Raw genomic sequence first — 17,168 nt, 5'->3', positions numbered from 1 at the left:
GCATCTCAGGTACGTCATTGCCCCATACATCTCCTGCACGTGGGGCCCCTGGTTGTCATGAGGCTGCAGATCCCTGGCACGGCCCCAGGGGAGCCTCACCTCTGCCGGGGCAGGGGATGAAGTAGTCCCGGAGGTCACGGGGGTACCCAGGGAGCACCTCCCCGGTGTGGGGTTTGACCTGGTGGAACTGCGTGCCCTGCAGGCAGTAGTAGCGCTCCAACCAGCGCAGCGCCGCCTCGCACCGCCCCAGCTTCGACCAGGGGCGTTCCTTCGTCACCCGCAGCTCCAAGTCGAAGGAGAACACCTGATCCCCTGTGCGCGGGGGCAGAACGGCTCGTATGGCACAGCACAGCTCATACGGGGCAGCACAGCTCATATGGGGCAGCACGGCTCATATGGGGCGGCACAGCTCATATGGGGCAGCACGGCTCATATGGGGCAGCACGGCTCATATGGGGCAGCACGGCTCATATGGGGCAACACAGCTCATATGGGGCAGCACGGCTCATATGGGGCAGCACGGCTCGTATGGGGCAGCACGGCTCATATGGGCAGCACGGCTCGTACGGTGTGGCTCTGCCGTGCAGCCCCAGCCCCCCGGCCCCGCGCTGCTCTCACCCTTGAAGAAGAGCACGCTCTCCCCGCCGCACTCCTCGGGGTGACACTCCACAGCAGCGTCCAGATCTCCGGGGACCCCCGGGAACTCATCCGCAATGAGCCGAGGGAAATTGGGGCGCAGCTGCCCCCCAGCGTAGGACCAGACCTTCTCACCCTGCAATGAGCCCCGCGGCTTCAGCTCTCAGATCCGGGTGGCTCCAAGGGAGCGGCCCTAGCAGAAATCGAGCAGCAGGGCCGGGGCCTCGGCACCGCCGGTCTCACGGGCAGCGCAGGGATGCGGACACAGGGGCAGCCCCCCAGCAGCCAGGAGCAGCCCAGGCCAGGACCTCAAGGGTCTCCCCACCCCGGGACCACCGGCTTGGGACCCCCCCAGCTCAGACCCCCAGCCCAGGACCTTCAGTCTGATATTCCCAGCCTGGACCCCAGCTCCCCAGCCCAGGACCCCCTTGCCCATCTTGGGACCGTGCCTGGAAGAGGTAGAGGCTCCGGTGCTCCTCGGGATGATCCCGGCGGTGGATGCGCAGCGCTGCGTCCACGGGCCCCTCCAGCTCCGGCCAGGACTCGGCCAGGGGGCGGCTGTGGGGCTGGGGTCTCTCCCACGAGATTTCCCACACGTCCCCTCCTGGGCGGGAGCACCGTGCTGCCCCACAGCACTGCCCCACAGCCAACCCGGCCCCCCTCATTTACCCACACTCCCTGTATCCCCTGGTCCCTACAGACCCCATCTCCCCCCATTTCCCCCACACCCCATCCCCCTCCCCCCACCCCATTCTCTCCCACACTTCAGTGCCACATCGCCCCACACCTCCCACATCCCCTCCCATCCTCTCCCCTTCCCACACCCCATTTATCCAGCAGCCCATCACCCCCTCCCAGTGCCACCTCCATCTCCCCCCCGACCGCTTTCCTCCCCACGCCCCCAGCTCCCACCCCACACCCTCGGCCCCCTCCCTACCCCTGAAGAAGAGCATGGTGCCGTTCTCGCTCAGCGTTGCAGCGTCGAAGCCGCCTTCATCTCCGCAGATCTGGGCCAGGGCTGCAGGAGGGGCTCAGGTTGGCACAGCCCCCCCCGGCTCCGCTGCGACCCTCCCACCTTCCCCCTTACTCCCCCATCCCACAGTTCTCACCGGTGTCGTTGCTGGGGGTCTCAGCCCCACGGCGGTGCCCATCTCCAGGCGCGTGGGGTTTGTGCTGAGCCCTGGGGGTGGGCAGCACGGGAGGTTATGGCACAGCACCCCCCAGTGAAGGAGCACAAATGGACCCCCGGCTCCCGAAGCCCACCCAACCCACACATCCTCCCTACGCATCCCACTCCCTTATTGCAGTTCTGTATGCAGCCAAAGCTCCGTGGACCCCCGCACCCCCACCCCCCCACCCCCGTCCTCTTGCACCCCAACGCCCTTTGCAGCCCCGGCCCCATTTTCGCCCCTCTGCTCCGCACTCACAGCGGCCATCCGTCCACCAGGAGCAGCAACGCCGCCAGGCACAGCGCGGCCGCGGACCCCCCCATGGTGTGCGGTGCAGCTCCGCCGCCTCCGCCGCTTTAAGTGCGCTCCGCGGGGGGGTGGGGGGGACGCGACGACACCTCGCGCCACCTCCGGGCCCCATTGCACAACGCGGGGGGGTCACGGCCGGGCACGGACACTCCGTGGCAGCGCAGGTAGGGCTGGAGCCGCCCCAACCGCTTCCTATCAGCGTCCTCCCCCCGCCACCCCGTGCTGGGAAACGCCGCTGTTTGCTCGGGAACTGGGGGGAAGGGAGAGGGCAGGGGAGGGCAGCGCGACCCGCAGCGGGACACGGCGCGGAAAGGTCGAACCCGCAGCTCCGCAGCGCCCCGCATCCGCACCGGGGATCCCGCATTGCCCTCTCCGCTCCCCCCCCTCACCATTCGGCCCCCACGGGCGCTGCCGGCTGCCTCCCCCCTCTTACACCCCCCCACTCCCCCCGGTGCGGTCCTCTCCGAACATTCCTGTATTCCTTTATTCTGTATTGATTTGTACACACAGCGCGCGTGGCGGCTGCCGGCCTCCCCTGCCCCCCCCCCCCCCCCGGCCTTCTCCCCCCGCTCCCCCCATCACGCCCCCCCCCCGGAGCATCACCGCGCCATGGGGGGGTTGGGGGGGGGGGGGGGGTTGGGAGGTAACGGCTCCGCTCCGCGCCGCGCGGGGTTAAAGTGCAGCGCGGGGCGGGGGGGGGGGGGGATGGAGCGGAACCGCAGAGCGCCGTGCGGGGTCACTGCAGGTAGCGGTACGCCTTGAAGCAGTGGTTGCCCGAGTCCGCCACCACCACGTGGCCGTCCGAGGTGAGCGCCAAGCCCTGCGGGCCGTACAGCGGATCCGCCGCCGTGTTGATGTAGGACAGGAACGAGCCGGCGCTGTCAAACACCTGCGGGACCCCCCGCGATGTGACGCCAAGGCCGGGAGCTGCGGCCATCCTGGCCGTGCAGCCCCAGAGCCTCCCACGGCTCCATCCCTGCACCTCCGCCCCCCGTGGGCACGCACCCAGCCTTCCCCACAGCCCCCCACGGGCACGCAGCCACCCGCCAGAGCCCACCGTGGACACACTCCCGTTCATTTCCTATAGCCCCCCATGGATACACCCCCATACACCCCCTATGGCCCCCGTGGGCACACACCAACACTCCCCCTACAGCCCCCAGGGGCCGCCCTCGCTCATCCCCCACAGCTCCTCATGGACACCCACCCGTTCATCCCCTATAGCCCTCCATGGGATGCCCTCGCTCACCCCCCATGGGCACCCACCCGTTCATCCCCTATAGCCCATGTCTCTACAGCCCCGTGGACACATTTCCCACCTGCTCAGCAGTCCCGTGGCCACACAGACCCCATCCCCCCCCCATCCCTCCCCATGGCTTTACCAACTTTGCCCATGCTCAGCTCCCAGCTGCCCCCATCAACGATCCCACGACCTCAACCATTCCACCATTCCCCCGTTGGATCTGGTGGCCTCAGTGAGCTCTTGCAACCTCAACCCCACTGTGACTCAGTCCCAATTCGGGGCCACGCACCCCACTCCCTTCCCAGGCCCCATCCCTGCCCAAGGGGGGCACAGCGACGGGCTGTTGGGGGGGGGGCAGGAAGGGGGCAGGACCCACCTGGATGCGGCTGTTGCCCCAGTCAGCCACGATGATGTTCCCGTTGGCATCCACAGCCACGCCGGTGGGCGCGTTGAATTGCCCATTGCCCTCCCCGTGCGACCCGAACTTGAAGAGGAACTCTCCATCTGCGTTGTACACCTGGGGAGGGGGTGTCACCAGGGGGTGTCACTGTGAGGTGTCTCTATGGGGTGTCAGCAGGGGTCATCGCCTTTCCATGGGGCATCAGCAGGGAGCGTCAGCATAGGGTGTCCCTGTGGGGTGTCTCCACACGGTGTCACCATGGGGTGTCAGCAGGGGGCGTCACCATGGGGTGTCACCATGGGGTGTCAGCAGGGGTCACTGCCATGGGGCGTCACCATGGGGTGTCACCACAGAGCATCACTATGGGGTGTCACCAGGGGGCGTCAGCAGGGGGTGTCACCATGGGGTGTCACCATGGGGTGTCAGCAGGGGTCACTGCCATGGGGCATCTCCATGGGGCGTCACCATGGGGTGTCACTGTGGGGTGCCTCCATGGGGTGTCACCACAGAGCATCACTATGGGGTGTCACCAGGAAGTGTCTCCATGGGGTGTCAGCAGGAAGTGTTTCCATGAGGTGGCACCAGGGAGTGGCACCATGGATGTCCCCATGGGGCGGCTTGTGGGGTGTCAGCAGGGAGCGTCACCATAGGGTGTCACCATGGGGTGTCAGCAGGGGTCACTGCCATGGGGCGTCACCAGGGGGCTTCACCAGGGGGTGTCACCGTGGGGTATCACCAAGGATGTCACCATGGGATGCCACCATGGGGTGTCAGCAGGGGTCATTGCCATGGGGCGTCTCCATAGGGTGTCACCGTGGGGTGTCACCATAGGGTGTCTCTGTTGGGCGTCACCAGGGGGGGTCACCATGGGGTGTCACTATAAGGTGGCACCAGGAAGTGTCTCCATGGGGTGTCACCAGGGGTCATCGCCATGGGGCGTCACCAGGGGGTGTCACCAGGGGGTGTCACCGTGGGGTGTCACCATAGGGTGTCTCTGTTGGGCATCACCATGGGGTGTCACCATGTGGTGTCACCATGTGGTGTCACCATGGGGTGTCACCATGGGGTGTCACTGTAGGGTGTCACCATAGGGTGTCCCTATAGGGTGTCACTATGGGGTGGCACCAGGAAGTGTCTCCATGGGTTGTCACCAGGGGTCATCGCCATGTGGCGTCTCCATGGGTTGTCACCATGGGGTGTCACTGTAGGGTGTCCCTATGGGGTGTCACTATAAGGTGGCACCAGGAAGTGTCTCCATGGGGTGTCACCACGGGGCCAATCACCGCAGCACTCGGGGATGGGCGCAGCTCACCTTCACCGAGTGGTTGTGGAAATCCGTCACCACGATCTCGTTCTTGTTGTTGACCGCCACGAAGTGTGGCCCTGGAGGAGCAGCACTGAGAGGGGCCGGGGGCACCGGGACCCCTCGTGGTGTTAAAGTGCGCGGCAGCGTGAGAGCAGGCGGTGCCCGGCCCTGGGGAGCGCAGAGCTGGGGGTCCCAACACCCCACCCGTGGGGCGGAACCCAGAGACTGAGATTTAGAACCCGAGCCCGGAACCAGGACCGAGGAGCGGGACCCAGAACTGGAGTCCAAAACCAAGAGTTCAACACTCAAAACTGGGAAGCCAGATCCCAGAACCTGGAAGTGGGACTCAGAGTCCAGCCTCAGAACCAAGACCCAGAACTGGGACCTAAACCTTAGTCCGGGACCCAGAACTGGGATCCAGAATGGGGACCTAGAACCCGAGCCCAGAACCTTGCACCCAGAACCAGAATCCCAAACTTGAAACTAGAACCAGATCTCAGAACCTGGACCCAGAACTCAGCCCTAGAACACAGCATTCGGAATCAAGACTGAAAATGAGAACCCAGAACTGGGACCCAGAACAAAACCTAGAGCACAAGCCCAGAAATCAGCCTGCAGAACCCAGTATTGGAGCCCAGAGCTTCGCTCCAGCACCAGAACTAGAACTAGAGCCAAGATTCAGAACCAGGACCCAGAAATGGAACCCAGGAGCCTAGAAACCAAGACCCTCACCCTAGCACCAGGAGCAGCTCTAGAACCTTGAACCAGGACCCAGAACCGGAACCCAGAACCTGAGCCCGGCTCCAGAACCCAGAACGCGGAGCTGGAATCCGAGCCCGGCGCCCGGCGCGCAGCCCGATCCCCGCCCCCCCCCCCCCCGGCGCTGCGGTGCCGCAGGTCGGCAGAGCTCGGTGCTCACCCGGCCCCAGCAGCGGCAGCCCCAGGCATGCAGTAAGGAGGAGGGCCGCGCCCGTGTATTACCATCGAGTGTACCTGCAAACTGCCGCTCGGCCGTGCCGCGGCTCCCGAACTTGGTGACCAGCTTGCCGTTGGACTGGAAGATGAAGACGCAGCACGCCTTGTTGTCCACCACGATGATGTGCCCGTTGCGATCCACCGCGACGCCTTTGGGGCCCAGCAGCCGCCCGGCGCCGATCTTCGTCTGCGGCGGGGATGGAATCAGAAGGGCGCCCCGCGCCCGCGCCCCCCGGCCCGGCCCCCCCGCCCCCCTCACCTTGAATTTGCCCTCGGGGGAGAAGATGCTGACCCAGCGGTTGTCGTAGTCAGCGATGATGATGTCCCCGTTCATGTCCACGGTGACGCCGGTCGGGCGCTGCAGCTGCCCCGGGGAGCGGCCGCGCACACCGAAGCGCAGCCGGAACTGCCCCTCGTTGGAGAACACCTGGGGGCGACGGGGGGAAGGCGGGGGTTAGCCGGGCCGAGGGCCAGGGGCCGGCAGGGGCCGGGGGCTCCTACCTGCACGCATTGGTTATTGCTGTCGGCCACCACGATGCGGCCCGTGCTGGAGGTGGAGATGCCCTGCAGGTTGGTGAACTCGCCCTTCTCCCGCCCGCGGCTCCCTGCGTGGGGACGCACAGCCGTCAGCGAGGCTCCGCGCCTCCGCCGCCCCGCAGCGCCCGCCGCCGCCGCCGCCGCTCACCCACGCGGAAGATGAGCTCGTCCTCGATGGGGTTCTCCTTCTTCTTGCCGCTGCTGTACATGCTGGAGGGCCGGCGCACCGCCTTCTGCCGGATGTGCCCGCTGCTGGGCGACTTGACGCGGCGCTTCACGTCGTCCGGGGACGGCGGCACGTCGCTGGCTTTGACGGCGCGCACACGGAAGGGGCTGCCGCGGATGGGCTGCCCGTACAGCGCGATGGACAGCTGGAAGTCGCCCTCGGCGCGCGGCGTGTATAGCAGCTCGTAGGTCCCGTTCTTGTTGTCCTGCACCTCGCTCTCAGCCGCGCCGCCGTCCGGCCCCGTCACCACGAAGCGCAGGCAGGCGCTGCCGCTGCGCACCAACTCGCCGTCCTTGTCCTTGGTGGTGACGCTGAGCGAAGCGGGCTGCCCCACCACCGCGTGCCGCAGCCCCTCGCCCGTGGCCACCGTCTTGTGCGCCGTGGCGCTGGTGGTGATCAACACGCCCAGGTTGAGGATGGATTTGCGCACGCCGTCGGTCTCCACCACGTAGTCCAGCTGGTCGTTCTCATGCGGGTGCTCGGGGAACTCCTGGCTGGCCAGAGCGCTCAGCCTCTCGCTCATCTGCTTGCGCACCAGCAGCACCTCGGGCGCCGTGCCGTGGTGCAGCGCCTGCTCCGTGAACGCGCAGCTGCTCAGGATGTTCTCCTGGCCCTGGCGCAGCACCTCCAGCTGTGCCTGAAGCACCTGCGGGCCGGGCGGCGGCAGCGCTCAGCGTCCCCGCCGTGCCGGGCAGCGCCGCGCCGCACCTCGCCGCACCGGGCGGAGCGCTACCTTCTGCTTGGCCCCGCAGATGGCCTCCAGGTCGCGCACCAGCAGCCCCTTGCGCTGCTGCAGGGCCCTCTCGAGCTCCTCGAAGGTGCTGCCGATCTCGGACACCGCCTCGTTCTTGCGCTCCACCAGCTGCTGGCTGATCTCCGACACCAGCGCGATGGCGGCCGCCAGCTGCGGGAGCCTGCGGAGCCGGCGCTGGGCACGGAGGGCGGCCGCCGGCCGGGCACCCCCCCACCCCCCCCACCCCACGCGCCCCTACCTGCCGCGGATGGCATCCAGCTGCTGCTGCAGGGCCGCCTTGTGCTGCTCCACCACGTCGCGCAGCGGCACGGTGACGTGCTCCCGGTGCTCCCCCTCGGTGCACTCGCGGCACATGGCGGTCTCGCAGGACTCGCAGTAGAACTCCATCACCTGCGGCAGCGGCGCTCAGGGCCCCCCTTCGGCGGCACGTCCCCCCCCCCCCCCCCCCCCCCCCCCGCCACCCACCTTGCCCTCGTGGTTGGGGCACGACAGGGGCTGCCCGGTGACGGCGCTGACGGGGTCCAGCCCCGGGCCGGGGTGGGGGCCGCGGCTGTCGGGGTCGCGCTGCAGCACTTCCATCAGGTTGGTGATGAAGAAGTTGTTCTGCAGGGCCGCCACGCCGCGCTCGGGCAGGATGGAGGTCTGGCGGCACACGGGGCAGGACAGGGTCAGGCTCTGGGGCGGGATATAGTTCTGGAGACACCTGGGGCAGAACGGGGACAACGAGAGGGTCAGGGCTGCCCAGGGTGGGCACCGGGATGGGGCGGGCAGGGGGACGAAGGCTGCACTGCGGTGCACGGGGGGGGGGCACGGGTGGGATGGGAGGACGGGGCTGGGGAAAGGATGGACCGATGGGTGAACTGGAGGGCAGGGAAGAAGGGGCCGGGAGGGTGGACAGAGACGGGGATGATGCACCACGGTGCTGCAGGGTGCACAGGGCAGGAGCGGAGGAAAGGGCTGAGGGAGCGGACAGACGACGGACGGATGGATGGATGGGGCTGTGACTCGGTGCAGCAGGGTGTGTGGGACAGGGCTGGGGGAAGGACAGACAGACGGGCTGGGATGGGGTGCACTGGGGTGCATGGGTGGGAGCAAGGGATGGGGCTGGGGGGATGGCAGACGGTGAGATGGACGGACAGACAGGGGCTGCGCCATGGTGCATCAGAGTGCATGCGGCAGGAGCACGGGACAGGGCTGGGGGTCGGACAGGACGGGTAGGGATGGGGCCACAGCCCACAGAAAGCTGGCCATGAGACCTCGGCATGGGGCCACGGACAGACAGACAGATGGATAACAGGACAGGGCCGTGCCAGACGGGAGCAGGGGAGTGCCAGGGGTGGGCAGGGGCCTGGGGGGGCACAGAGAAAGCAGATGTCAGTACAGAGCCCTCAGCCGTGCTACAGCCCCCTCCACCCCCATCCCTTCCAGGCCCTGCACTGCGGGACAGGAACAACCCTGCAGCCACAGCCCACGCTATGGAGGCTGTAGGGCCATGGGGTCAGTGGGACCCCGGCACCCAGCATGAGTGGGGTGGCCCCATCTTGTGCCGGAGACACGCAGGGGGATGCAGTGCTGCACAACTTGGAGGTAGCAGGGCACAGCAGGGACACAGCAGGCAATGCAGCGGTGCACAGTGGGGACACGGTGGGGAGGCAGGCTGGAAGTGCAGAAGGGATGCAGGAAGGCACAGCAGGGCAGCGGGAACGCAGGCAGGCGATTTTTGGAGGCAGCAGAGGGGTGCAGTGCAGGCTCAGCGGGACACAGTGGGACCCGGCAGCTCCAGCCTAAGAGCTGCAGGAGCTGCAGGAAGGAAGGGGATGCTGCGGGAGGAGTGGGACCCTGCAGGGACGCAGTGTGAGCGCCGTGCAGTGCAGTGAGCAGGCTGACCTGCAGGAGGTGCGGTGGGGATGCATTGAGGATGCAGTACACGTGCAGAGGGGTGCAGTAAGGGAGTGCAGCTGGGGTCAGCATGCAGCAGAGGGGCACAAGCAGAGACACAGTGGGGCACGGTGAGGACACAGTGAGGGTGTAGTGGGTTTCGGGGGGTCCAGACACTCAGTGCAGGACTGGGGGTGCAGTGAAGCCCTTCTCTCGCGAGAAGTCTTCAGGGAAAATGCTTTGGTGGATGCAGTGCAGTGGGGGGGGGGGGGAGGGGAGAGGGAATGCAGCGGGGATGCAGCAAAGATGCAGTGGGAGGCAGCAGGGCACAGCAGGAATGCAGCGAGGGAGATGCAGCAGGGCCAGCGTACAGCAGGGATGCAGTGAGGGTGCAGTGGAGGTGCAACAGGATGCAGCAGGGATGCAGAGGGGATGCAGAGGGAGCAGCCGCGATGCGGTGCAGTGCTGGGGGGCGGCGGGAGGGGCCTCACCTCTCACAGAAGGTGTGCAGGCACGGCAGCACCTTGGGGTTGCGGTAGCGGTCGAGGCAGATGCTGCACACCAGGAACTGTTTGTCAATCTGCCGCACCACCGGGCTGGCGTTGGCCTCCCGCTTCGCCATGGCGGCGTCCCCGAGGCCCCGCGGCGCTCAGCCTGCGGGCGGGGCTGTCAGTGCGCGCCGGGCCCCGCACCGCGCCCAGCCCCGCACCGCGCTCAGCCCCGCACCGCGCCCAGCCCCGCACCGCGCCGGGCCGCAGCCGCACCGCCGGCAAAAGGAGCGCGGTTCCCGGGCCGGAGCGACCCCGCCCGCCCGGCAGCGCTCACCCCGCACCGCACCGCTGCCCCCGCAGCGTTCCCGATCGCCCCGCGGGCGCCTCCTCCTCACACGCCGCCCCCTCGGATCCCCCCGATGGCACCGCCGCTCCCAGCGCCCCGCACCTCCCCGCACCCCCCCCCCCCGCCCCTCTCCGTTATCTCCCGGCCCCGCGTCCGCTCACGGCGCTGCGGCGGCCCCGCGGCTGCAGGCCCCGGCGCGGCCCCGCCCCGACGGCCATTGTGCAGGCCCGGCACCGCGACGTCACCACCCGCCCCGCCCCGGGGGGGCCGCGGGGCACCGGCACCGGGATGGCGCTGCGCCGCCTCCGCCCGCCGCCCGCACCGCTGCGCTCACCCGCGCCCGCTCCCCCCGACCGGCGCCGCTCGCCCTCCCGTTCCGCCCCGCTCAGCGCTGCCCGCTGCCCCGCACCCTCCCGCACCGCCCCACCCGTGCCGGCCGTGTCCCGGCCGCCCGCCCCGCCCCGCGGCCGCGCTGTCACCTTCCAGCCCGGTTCGGCTCGGCTCGGCACGGCTCAGCCCCCGCCGCGGGCAGCCGGGGCCGGCGGGGCGGCAGCGCGCATCGCCGCGGCTCGGCTCAGCCCGGCCCGGTTCGGTTCGGCCCGGCCCGGCGCGGCGGGGACTGCGCCAGGGCTGGGCGCGCTCCGCAGCCGCATCTGCCCGAGCGGCGCGCACCACTGCGGGGGGGTTGCGGCCCCGCGCGTCCCCGCGGCAGCGCGAGAAGAGCCCAACCCCCCCTTGGCCGCCCCGCCGGGGCCCGCAGAGCGCGGAGAGCCGCTCGGAACCCGCGGTGGAAACGGCGCGAGAGGCACCCACGGGCGGCCACGGGAAAAGAGCACCAAGTGCCCCCTCCGCGCCCCGCCGATGGTCTCGCCCGGGCTGTGGCTCTGCAGTGGGGGGGAGCTTCGGGCGCGCTCCCCGCATCCCCGGTACCCGGCGGTCGCCACGGCAACGGTATCCCGCTCCGAGCATCGCCGGGATGGGGGGAGGGGGGGGTGAGGCTGCTGGAGAGTTTGCGTGGGGCGCGGAGCTCCGGACCCGACTGCCCTCGTCCCCAACCCTCCGTGCTGCCCCCGCTCACCTCCGCGGAGCCATGCGGGCACGGCGGTACCCCGAGCGGACCGGGAGTGCCGGTCCTGCAGAGACCCTGAGAGCCGCCGCACCGCGGGCCCGGCCCGGAGTTGCCCGCGGCGGAACCGGACGGGCAACATTCCTCGCACCGTCATCGACACCCGCACTGCCCTACCGCCACCGCGAGGGGACACGAAACCGGAGAGCCGGGGACAAATCTGCGGGGAACGGAGAGCGGGGAATGGCGATTCCTTGATTTGGGCACTGCGTCCCGCCGTCCTCACACCAAGGCACGGTGCTACGGACAGCTGGGCAGATCGGCTGCGGCTGGGGGGGCTCCGGACGGCGGCTCGGAGCTGAGCCCTGCCTGGAGCCGAGCGGCAGCGCAGCACCACGGGGCTCTGCCCTGGGCCCTCTGCTGCCCAGCGTCTGCTCTGTGCGCACGGGGCGCCGCCGGGAGCAAGCGATGGCATCGGCCCTGCTCTGCTCCGCGCCTGCCGAACCGCGTGTGGACACGGGCGCAGGAAAAGACTTGGCCCAGCGCCCCGGGTTCCAGGCGGGCCCTGGGGACGGAGTTCAGGATCCGAACACCGGGAAGCACTGCCGCACACTGAGGGGGCACAGAACGTCCGCTGCTGCCCGCGGGCTGCGGAGTTTCCCCCCACGGAGCTCCCGAAGCTGCCGGGACGCGGAGCCGGCGCCGCTCTGGGTGTCCCTGCCGGAGCAGCGCCGGGCCTGAAGCCCTGAGCGATCCCTGCCAGCTCCACCAGCTGGGGCTCCGGGAACCCTGCAAGGAGGGAGCTGCAGAGGGACCGGAGCTCGCTCAGCCTGCGGGGGAGCTTCGACCAGGCGGCGACCCACCAGCTCCCATGGGAGGTTATGAGCAGCCAGAGCCGGGCTCTGCACTGTGCTTCACAGCAGAACCAGAAGCCACGGGCAGAGCTGGGAGCGCAGGGTTCAGGCTCCATCCGGGGAAAGGCTTCCCCCACACCCGGTGCAGGGGTGTTCAATACAGATTTGGGTCACTGCTGGGTGTGCAGCCCGGTCTGACCCCACAGCTGACCCCACTGTGGATCTCTCAGGCTCTAACAGCCCCCCACATCCTGCCCAGCCCCGCACCCCCTCCAGACCCTTCTGTCCCGCTCCCTTCACCTCCGGTGCGGTAGAGCTCAGGCCGACCCCCGCAGCCCGCACTCAGTGCCACTTTGCAGCCTGGCAGGAGAGAAGCAAAGGGACTGGGGGGGAAGGAGGGGGATGTGGCTCCATCCCGTCCCGGCACCGCGCGGGGACAACAAAGAGCGCAGTGATGGGCACACAGCTGTGCTACGGCGGTGGGGGGAGCGGGAGGGGGGCACGGGAACATTGCGGGCAGCGGCTTCGGGTGGCTGGGGGGCGGTGGAAGCAGCTGCGCAGTCAGCAGCCCGAAATTCCGCACCCCCACACCTCACCCCGCACGCCGCCCTTCGCGTTCCGCGCTGCACATCCCACAGCCCGCAGCCCGGGGAGGGCAGGAGGAATTCCAAAGCATTTATTATCGTCACACAGAAGCACAGGGGAAGATAAAACCCGCCGACTCTCAGCTCGGCGGGGCTCCGCGCTCCGCCCCGCCCGCCAGGCGCCGCAAAAAGCCGAACAGCGCCGGGCCGCCCGACGGCGCGGGGGCAGCGCGGCGGGATCCCCATCGAGAGAACAGCGCGGAGAGGCGGGAGGGGGGCGGGAGGGCGGAGGGAGGCGGGTCGGAGGGGAAACTCTCGGGCCGCGGGGGTTCGGGGCCGCCCCGCAGCTCGGGCAGCGCCGGGGCCGTGTTCCGCCGGAGCAGCGCCGGAGCGGCGTGGAGGGGTCGGGCGGATCCGTCGAGCTCCGCGTCTCGCAACGAGCACGTGGCGACGGAGCGCCGTTTGTCCCGCTGCAGTTCGAGCTGCTGCCGCCGGCGCTGCGACTGCTCCCGGGCGCTGTTCTCCTGCGCGGAGACGGCGTGAGGGCGGAGCGGGGCGGCCAGAGGCGGCGTGAGGGCGGGCCGGGCGTTATTACCTGCACGGCGCTCAGGAAGCGGCCCGCGAAGCCGTGCAGCACCGCACACAGCTCCCGCAGCGCGCCCGGCGCCGCCTCCTCGCAGTAGAAGTCGAGCGCCGCCGCCGCCGCTCCGCACATCCGATCCCTCTCCGCCCGCACCGCTCGCAGCTCCGCCTCCGCCGCCCGCACGAACGGCCGCAGCCCCGCACACAGCGCCGCTCCCGCACCCCGCGCCTCCGCCACGCGCGCCGACAGCCGCCGCAGCTCCGCCTCCACCTCCGCCTCTTCGATCCTACGGGAGCGCCGCGCTCAGCTCCGGGACGGCCCCGCCGGGCCCCGCGCGTGTCCGCGGCGTTACCCGCACCGCGAGGCCGGGCCCACGTGCGGCAGTTTGCTCGGGAAGTCCAACAGGCGTCGGTCCGTCCGTGCCGCCTCCTGCGGGGAGCGACAGGGATGTGACACGGACACGATAGAGGCACGGCAGGGAACCACCACGATAAGGATGCAATAGGAGCATAAGACGGACATGTGCGACGGCGACGCGATAAGCGCGTGGCGGGGACACGGCAGGAGAGCGACAGCGGCCCCGAGGCGTCCCCTGGGGCAGGCGGGGCCGCGGCCCCGAGGGCAGAGCACGGCACGGCTCCGCACGGCAGGTTGCGGCACTGCCTGTCCGCGGGGTCGGCGCAGAGCAGCGCGCACCGCACGGCTCGAAGCACCGCGAAGACGGGGCGGGCGGGACCCAGCCGTGACACCGAGCTGAGCGCTTCCGTCTGAAGAACAAAGCTGGGGGGGTCCGGAGGTTGCGCGGAGCCCCCCGTGCCGACGATGGGGGAGCGACTGCTCCAAGCGGGCGGAACGGAGCGGTGGAGGAGGGGTGGGGGAAAGGCAGCTGAGCGGGGCGGACCGCGCTCCGTGCGGGGGATGCGGCGTGGGAGCGACCTTGGGCCGGGCCGGGGAGGAGCGGCATCCCATGGATGGGCGCTCAGCAAAACTCGAGCGAAAGACGGAGCCGGAGGGCTGGGAGAGTGGAGCTGCGGGATCCCCCCACGCAGCCGGTCCGGAGCGGCCCCGCGGGTGCGGAGCGGGATTCCCGCATCACGGAGCGACCCCGCACGACGACCCCTTTCCCCCCTACCCCCGCCACCACCCGTTCCCGTGGGCGCTCACCATGGCCACGAAGTGCAGGAGGTCCACGCCCGGCACGTTGGCCCTGGTGTCGGGCAGCCTCCGCAGCGAGGCCAGGCGAAACCCGGCGGCGCTGCCCGCGTAGCCGCCCTGGGGCAGGACGCGCGGTCACGGCGGCCGGGGGGCCGCGGGGTGGGGGCGGGCGGGGGCCGCTCACCGCGTTCAGGTGGTTCCCCGCGCTCAGGACGAGATGCAGAACCGCGTGCAGCTCCTCGCACCGCACCACCTCTGCGAGGGGCGGGCGGTGAGCGCGATGGGGACGCGGCCCTCCGCCCCGACCGCAGCCGCACGCTCACCCTCGGCGGCGTCGGTCAGGATTTGGATGGAGGCGCGGAGCGCGCTGAGCCGCGGGGAGAATTCCTCCTGCAGCACCATCAGCTCCAGGCGCTGCGCGTAGCTGCGAGCAGGAGGTCGGGGTGGTGCGGCGAGCGGGACGGCGCCCCCGGCCCTTCGTGCAGCCCCCCCCCCGCTCCCACCTGGGCACCTCCAGCAGCAGCAGCATGAAGAGCTCGGGCTCGGGCAGCTGCTGAGGGCAGCCAGAGAAACCGCGCAGCCGGGACACCTGCGAGGGGGGGCGGAGGAGCCGGCAGTCAGAGGGGGCCGCCGGGGGTCCCCCCCTCCCCGAGGCTGACCTCCACGGCGCCGGGCAGAAGCCGGGACAGCTCCAGCAGCAGCTCCGCGCCGTACGGCGCCCCGACGCCCTCCTCGACGTCCCGAACGATCTGCCGCACCGGGCTGGAACAGCGGGTCAGCACCTCTCAAGGGGCACGGAACCCCTCCCAGAAGCGGCGATTCTCTTCGAGGGGACGGGACCCCCGAGGAGCACGGAAGTTCTCCAAGGGATGGAGCCCCCCGCCGCGCGCCCCCGTTCTCGGGCACGGTCCCGTTCCGTGCCCCCGGGACGGGACCGGGGGACTCCGAAACCCCCTCGGGGTCGGCGGGTGCCCACAGCCCCGCTCACCGCTTGAGCTGCTTCAGGAGGACGCCGAGGGCGATGCTCCGCTTGGGCTCCAGCAGCGCTGCCTGCGGGTGCGGCGCGGTCAGAGCGCGGGGCGCGGCAACGGAGACGCGGCGGTCCGGCCGCCTCTCACCGCGGGCGGCGGGCGCTGCCCCGGGGACGCGCCGCGAGGCTCCCGGAACAGCGACCGCAGTCGGGGGAGGTCCAGAACCGGCGGGGGGGTTCGCGGCGCCCACACCGAGCGGCGGCCCCGCACCCGCGCCGCGGACAGCGGCTCCCAGTGCAGCGCCCGCAGCCGCTCGCCCCGCACGGCTGCTGGGGGGGAGGGCAGCGCCGGGGGGGGCGGCGGCGGCGGCGGCGGCGCGGGGCTGCGCTGGGAGTCCATGGCTGGGGCGGGGGGGGTGCTGAGCGCGGCCGACCCGCTCCTCTTACGGGCTCGAACGGCCCCGCCCCGCCTCGGCTCCGCCCCGGGAGGGCAGAATCACGAATGGTTTGGGTGGAAGGGAGCTCAAGGATCACGAAGCTCCAACCCCCCACCAATGCAGGGCCACCAACCTCCCCATCTCACAGCAGCCCAGGCTGCCCAGGGCCCCATCCAACCTGGCCTTGAACACCTCCAGGGATGGACGGGGCATCACAGCCTCTCTGGGCAGCTGTTCCAGCCCCTCACCACTCTCTCTCTAAACAACTTCCCCCTGACATCCAACCTCCAGCTGCCCTCCCTCAACTCCAAACCATTTCCCCTTGTCCTGCTGCCATCTCCCCTTTCACAGAGCTGACTCCCCTCCTGTCTGCAGGCTCCCTTGAGGCACTGCAGGCTGCACTGAGGTCACCCCGCAGCTTCTCTTCTCCATGCTGAACAAGCCCAGCTCCCTCAGCCTGTCTTTGTAGGGAGGTGCTGCAGCCCTCTGCTCATCTTTGTGGCTCCTCTGGACCCTCTCCAACAGCTCCCTGTCTTTCTTTACTGGGGGCTCCAGCCCTGGACGCAGTGCTGCAGATGGGGCCTCACGAGGGCAGAGCAGAGGGGGACGATCACCTCCCTGTCCCTGCTGGCCGCCCCCTGCTGATGGAGCCCAAGATCCCGTTTGCTTTCCGGGCTGCAGTAGGGCGGTGCGATACGGCTCAGGGGGCCGCAATTCGAGCTCGTTCCTGGGCAAAAGCCCGACCCCCGGCACCGCTCCTGCCGGCCGCACCAGAAGGGGCCCACGAAGGACTTCGGCGCAAGGCTGGATGCCCCTCGCCCTCTCCCGCTCACAGCCTCCCAGCCGTGCCCTCACTGCTCTCCCCATCCTGTCCTGAGATGCATTTTCTTCCTTGCGCTCCTCCTATCCGGCCTCGGGCGCTGCCACGCTGCGAGGCAGCAGCTGATCGCGTTCAACCTGGTGCCAGACTCTGCGCTGGAGACGATTAACACAGTAATTTGCCCCCCTCTCTTCCGGTCCCCCTCATCCACGGCGCTCTGGCCGGAGGAGGCGGCACCTCCCAGTGCTCACAGGGCTCCAGCTCGCCACAGCACCCACAGCCAAGGCGGCAAGCCTGGTGTGGGCTGGGGAGCATGGGGAGCCCTGCTGCTGTGCCCCACAAGGGTCCCAATTCGAGCCCCACAGAGGGAGCAGTGGGGCAGAACTGCAGCCTGCAGCAGAACCAGTGACAGGCCTCCAGCAGTCACTG

At 69.8% G+C, this 17,168-nt stretch overlaps 3 protein-coding genes and 1 long non-coding RNA gene across 12 annotated transcripts in view; 1 reads left to right on the top strand and 3 right to left on the bottom strand.

The window, feature by feature from the left end:
- HPX (hemopexin) overlaps nt 1-2,182 on the bottom strand; it is a 5,483-nt gene extending 3,301 nt beyond the window's left edge. The window contains exons 1-6 of the mRNA XM_052699330.1: nt 2,064-2,182; nt 1,746-1,816; nt 1,574-1,654; nt 1,086-1,240; nt 619-772; nt 100-312 (exon numbers count right to left, since the gene is read on the bottom strand). Coding sequence (XP_052555290.1) covers nt 100-312; nt 619-772; nt 1,086-1,240; nt 1,574-1,654; nt 1,746-1,816; nt 2,064-2,128 — 739 coding nt within the window. The 5' untranslated portion in view covers nt 2,129-2,182. The remainder of the gene's footprint in view (nt 1-99; nt 313-618; nt 773-1,085; nt 1,241-1,573; nt 1,655-1,745; nt 1,817-2,063) is intronic.
- Nucleotides 2,183-2,755: 573 nt separating this feature from the next.
- On the bottom strand, nt 2,756-10,859 carry TRIM3 (tripartite motif containing 3). Of its 8 annotated transcripts, XM_052699291.1 has the most exons (13): nt 10,750-10,859; nt 9,925-10,087; nt 8,021-8,258; nt 7,794-7,945; nt 7,535-7,715; nt 6,724-7,447; nt 6,540-6,643; nt 6,298-6,465; nt 6,045-6,225; nt 5,070-5,140; nt 4,730-4,751; nt 4,545-4,560; nt 3,923-3,944 (listed from the first exon to the last, which is right to left on the bottom strand). In XM_052699291.1, exons 2-13 carry the CDS (start codon nt 10,053-10,055, stop codon nt 3,938-3,940), a joined length of 1,995 nt encoding a protein of 664 aa, XP_052555251.1. In that variant the 5' UTR covers nt 10,056-10,087; nt 10,750-10,859; the 3' UTR covers nt 3,923-3,937. The 8 variants fall into 8 exon arrangements, with proteins under 8 accessions (XP_052555248.1, XP_052555249.1, XP_052555253.1 ...); XM_052699288.1 differs by lacking the exons at nt 3,923-3,944; nt 4,545-4,560; nt 4,730-4,751 and adding exons at nt 2,756-3,003; nt 3,734-3,874 and having other exon boundaries at nt 10,750-10,855; XM_052699289.1 differs by lacking the exons at nt 3,923-3,944; nt 4,545-4,560; nt 4,730-4,751 and adding exons at nt 2,757-3,003; nt 3,734-3,874 and having other exon boundaries at nt 6,057-6,225; nt 10,750-10,854.
- On the top strand, nt 4,209-5,073 carry LOC128088682 (uncharacterized). Of its 2 annotated transcripts, none has more exons than XR_008210350.1 (3): nt 4,209-4,306; nt 4,642-4,810; nt 4,993-5,073. It is a non-coding gene; the product is annotated as an uncharacterized LOC128088682 (long non-coding RNA). The 2 variants fall into 2 exon arrangements; XR_008210349.1 differs by lacking the exon at nt 4,209-4,306 and adding an exon at nt 4,417-4,536 and having other exon boundaries at nt 4,589-4,810.
- Nucleotides 10,860-12,743: 1,884 nt separating the features above from the next.
- Nucleotides 12,744-15,882, bottom strand: LOC128088688 (FH2 domain-containing protein 1-like). The gene is made up of 10 exons (XM_052699429.1): nt 15,631-15,882; nt 15,501-15,562; nt 15,172-15,274; nt 15,016-15,101; nt 14,836-14,936; nt 14,697-14,767; nt 14,522-14,629; nt 13,710-13,786; nt 13,370-13,643; nt 12,744-13,298 (listed from the first exon to the last, which is right to left on the bottom strand). Exons 1-10 carry the CDS (start codon nt 15,880-15,882, stop codon nt 12,915-12,917), a joined length of 1,518 nt encoding a protein of 505 aa, XP_052555389.1. The 3' UTR covers nt 12,744-12,914.
- Between the last annotated feature and the right edge of the window lie 1,286 nt (nt 15,883-17,168).

Source organism: Tympanuchus pallidicinctus, unplaced genomic scaffold, assembly GCF_026119805.1.
Source record: "Tympanuchus pallidicinctus isolate F22 unplaced genomic scaffold, pur_lepc_1.0 scaffold36, whole genome shotgun sequence".
In the NCBI taxonomy this organism is placed as follows: Eukaryota; Metazoa; Chordata; class Aves; order Galliformes; family Phasianidae; genus Tympanuchus; species Tympanuchus pallidicinctus.
Note: the sequence above shows the minus strand (reverse complement) of the source record. Positions and strands in the feature narration are given on the sequence as shown.

Coding starts and splice junctions, on each gene's coding strand:
- TRIM3 (XM_052699288.1), bottom strand. CDS start 10,055: ATGGCGAAGCGGGAGGCCAACGCCAGCCCGGTGGTGCGGCAGATTGAC. Junction 7,448..7,534: donor TCTGCGGGGCCAAGCAGAAG/GTAGCGCTCCGC, acceptor CCCGGCCCGCAG/GTGCTTCAGGCACAGCTGGA. Junction 6,226..6,297: donor CCCCCGAGGGCAAATTCAAG/GTGAGGGGGGCG, acceptor TCCCCGCCGCAG/ACGAAGATCGGCGCCGGGCG.
- LOC128088688 (XM_052699429.1), bottom strand. CDS start 15,882: ATGGACTCCCAGCGCAGCCCCGCGCCGCCGCCGCCGCCGCCGCCCCCC. Junction 14,630..14,696: donor CGGGGAACCACCTGAACGCG/GTGAGCGGCCCC, acceptor GTCCTGCCCCAG/GGCGGCTACGCGGGCAGCGC. Junction 13,644..13,709: donor GGCCCGGCCTCGCGGTGCGG/GTAACGCCGCGG, acceptor GCGCTCCCGTAG/GATCGAAGAGGCGGAGGTGG.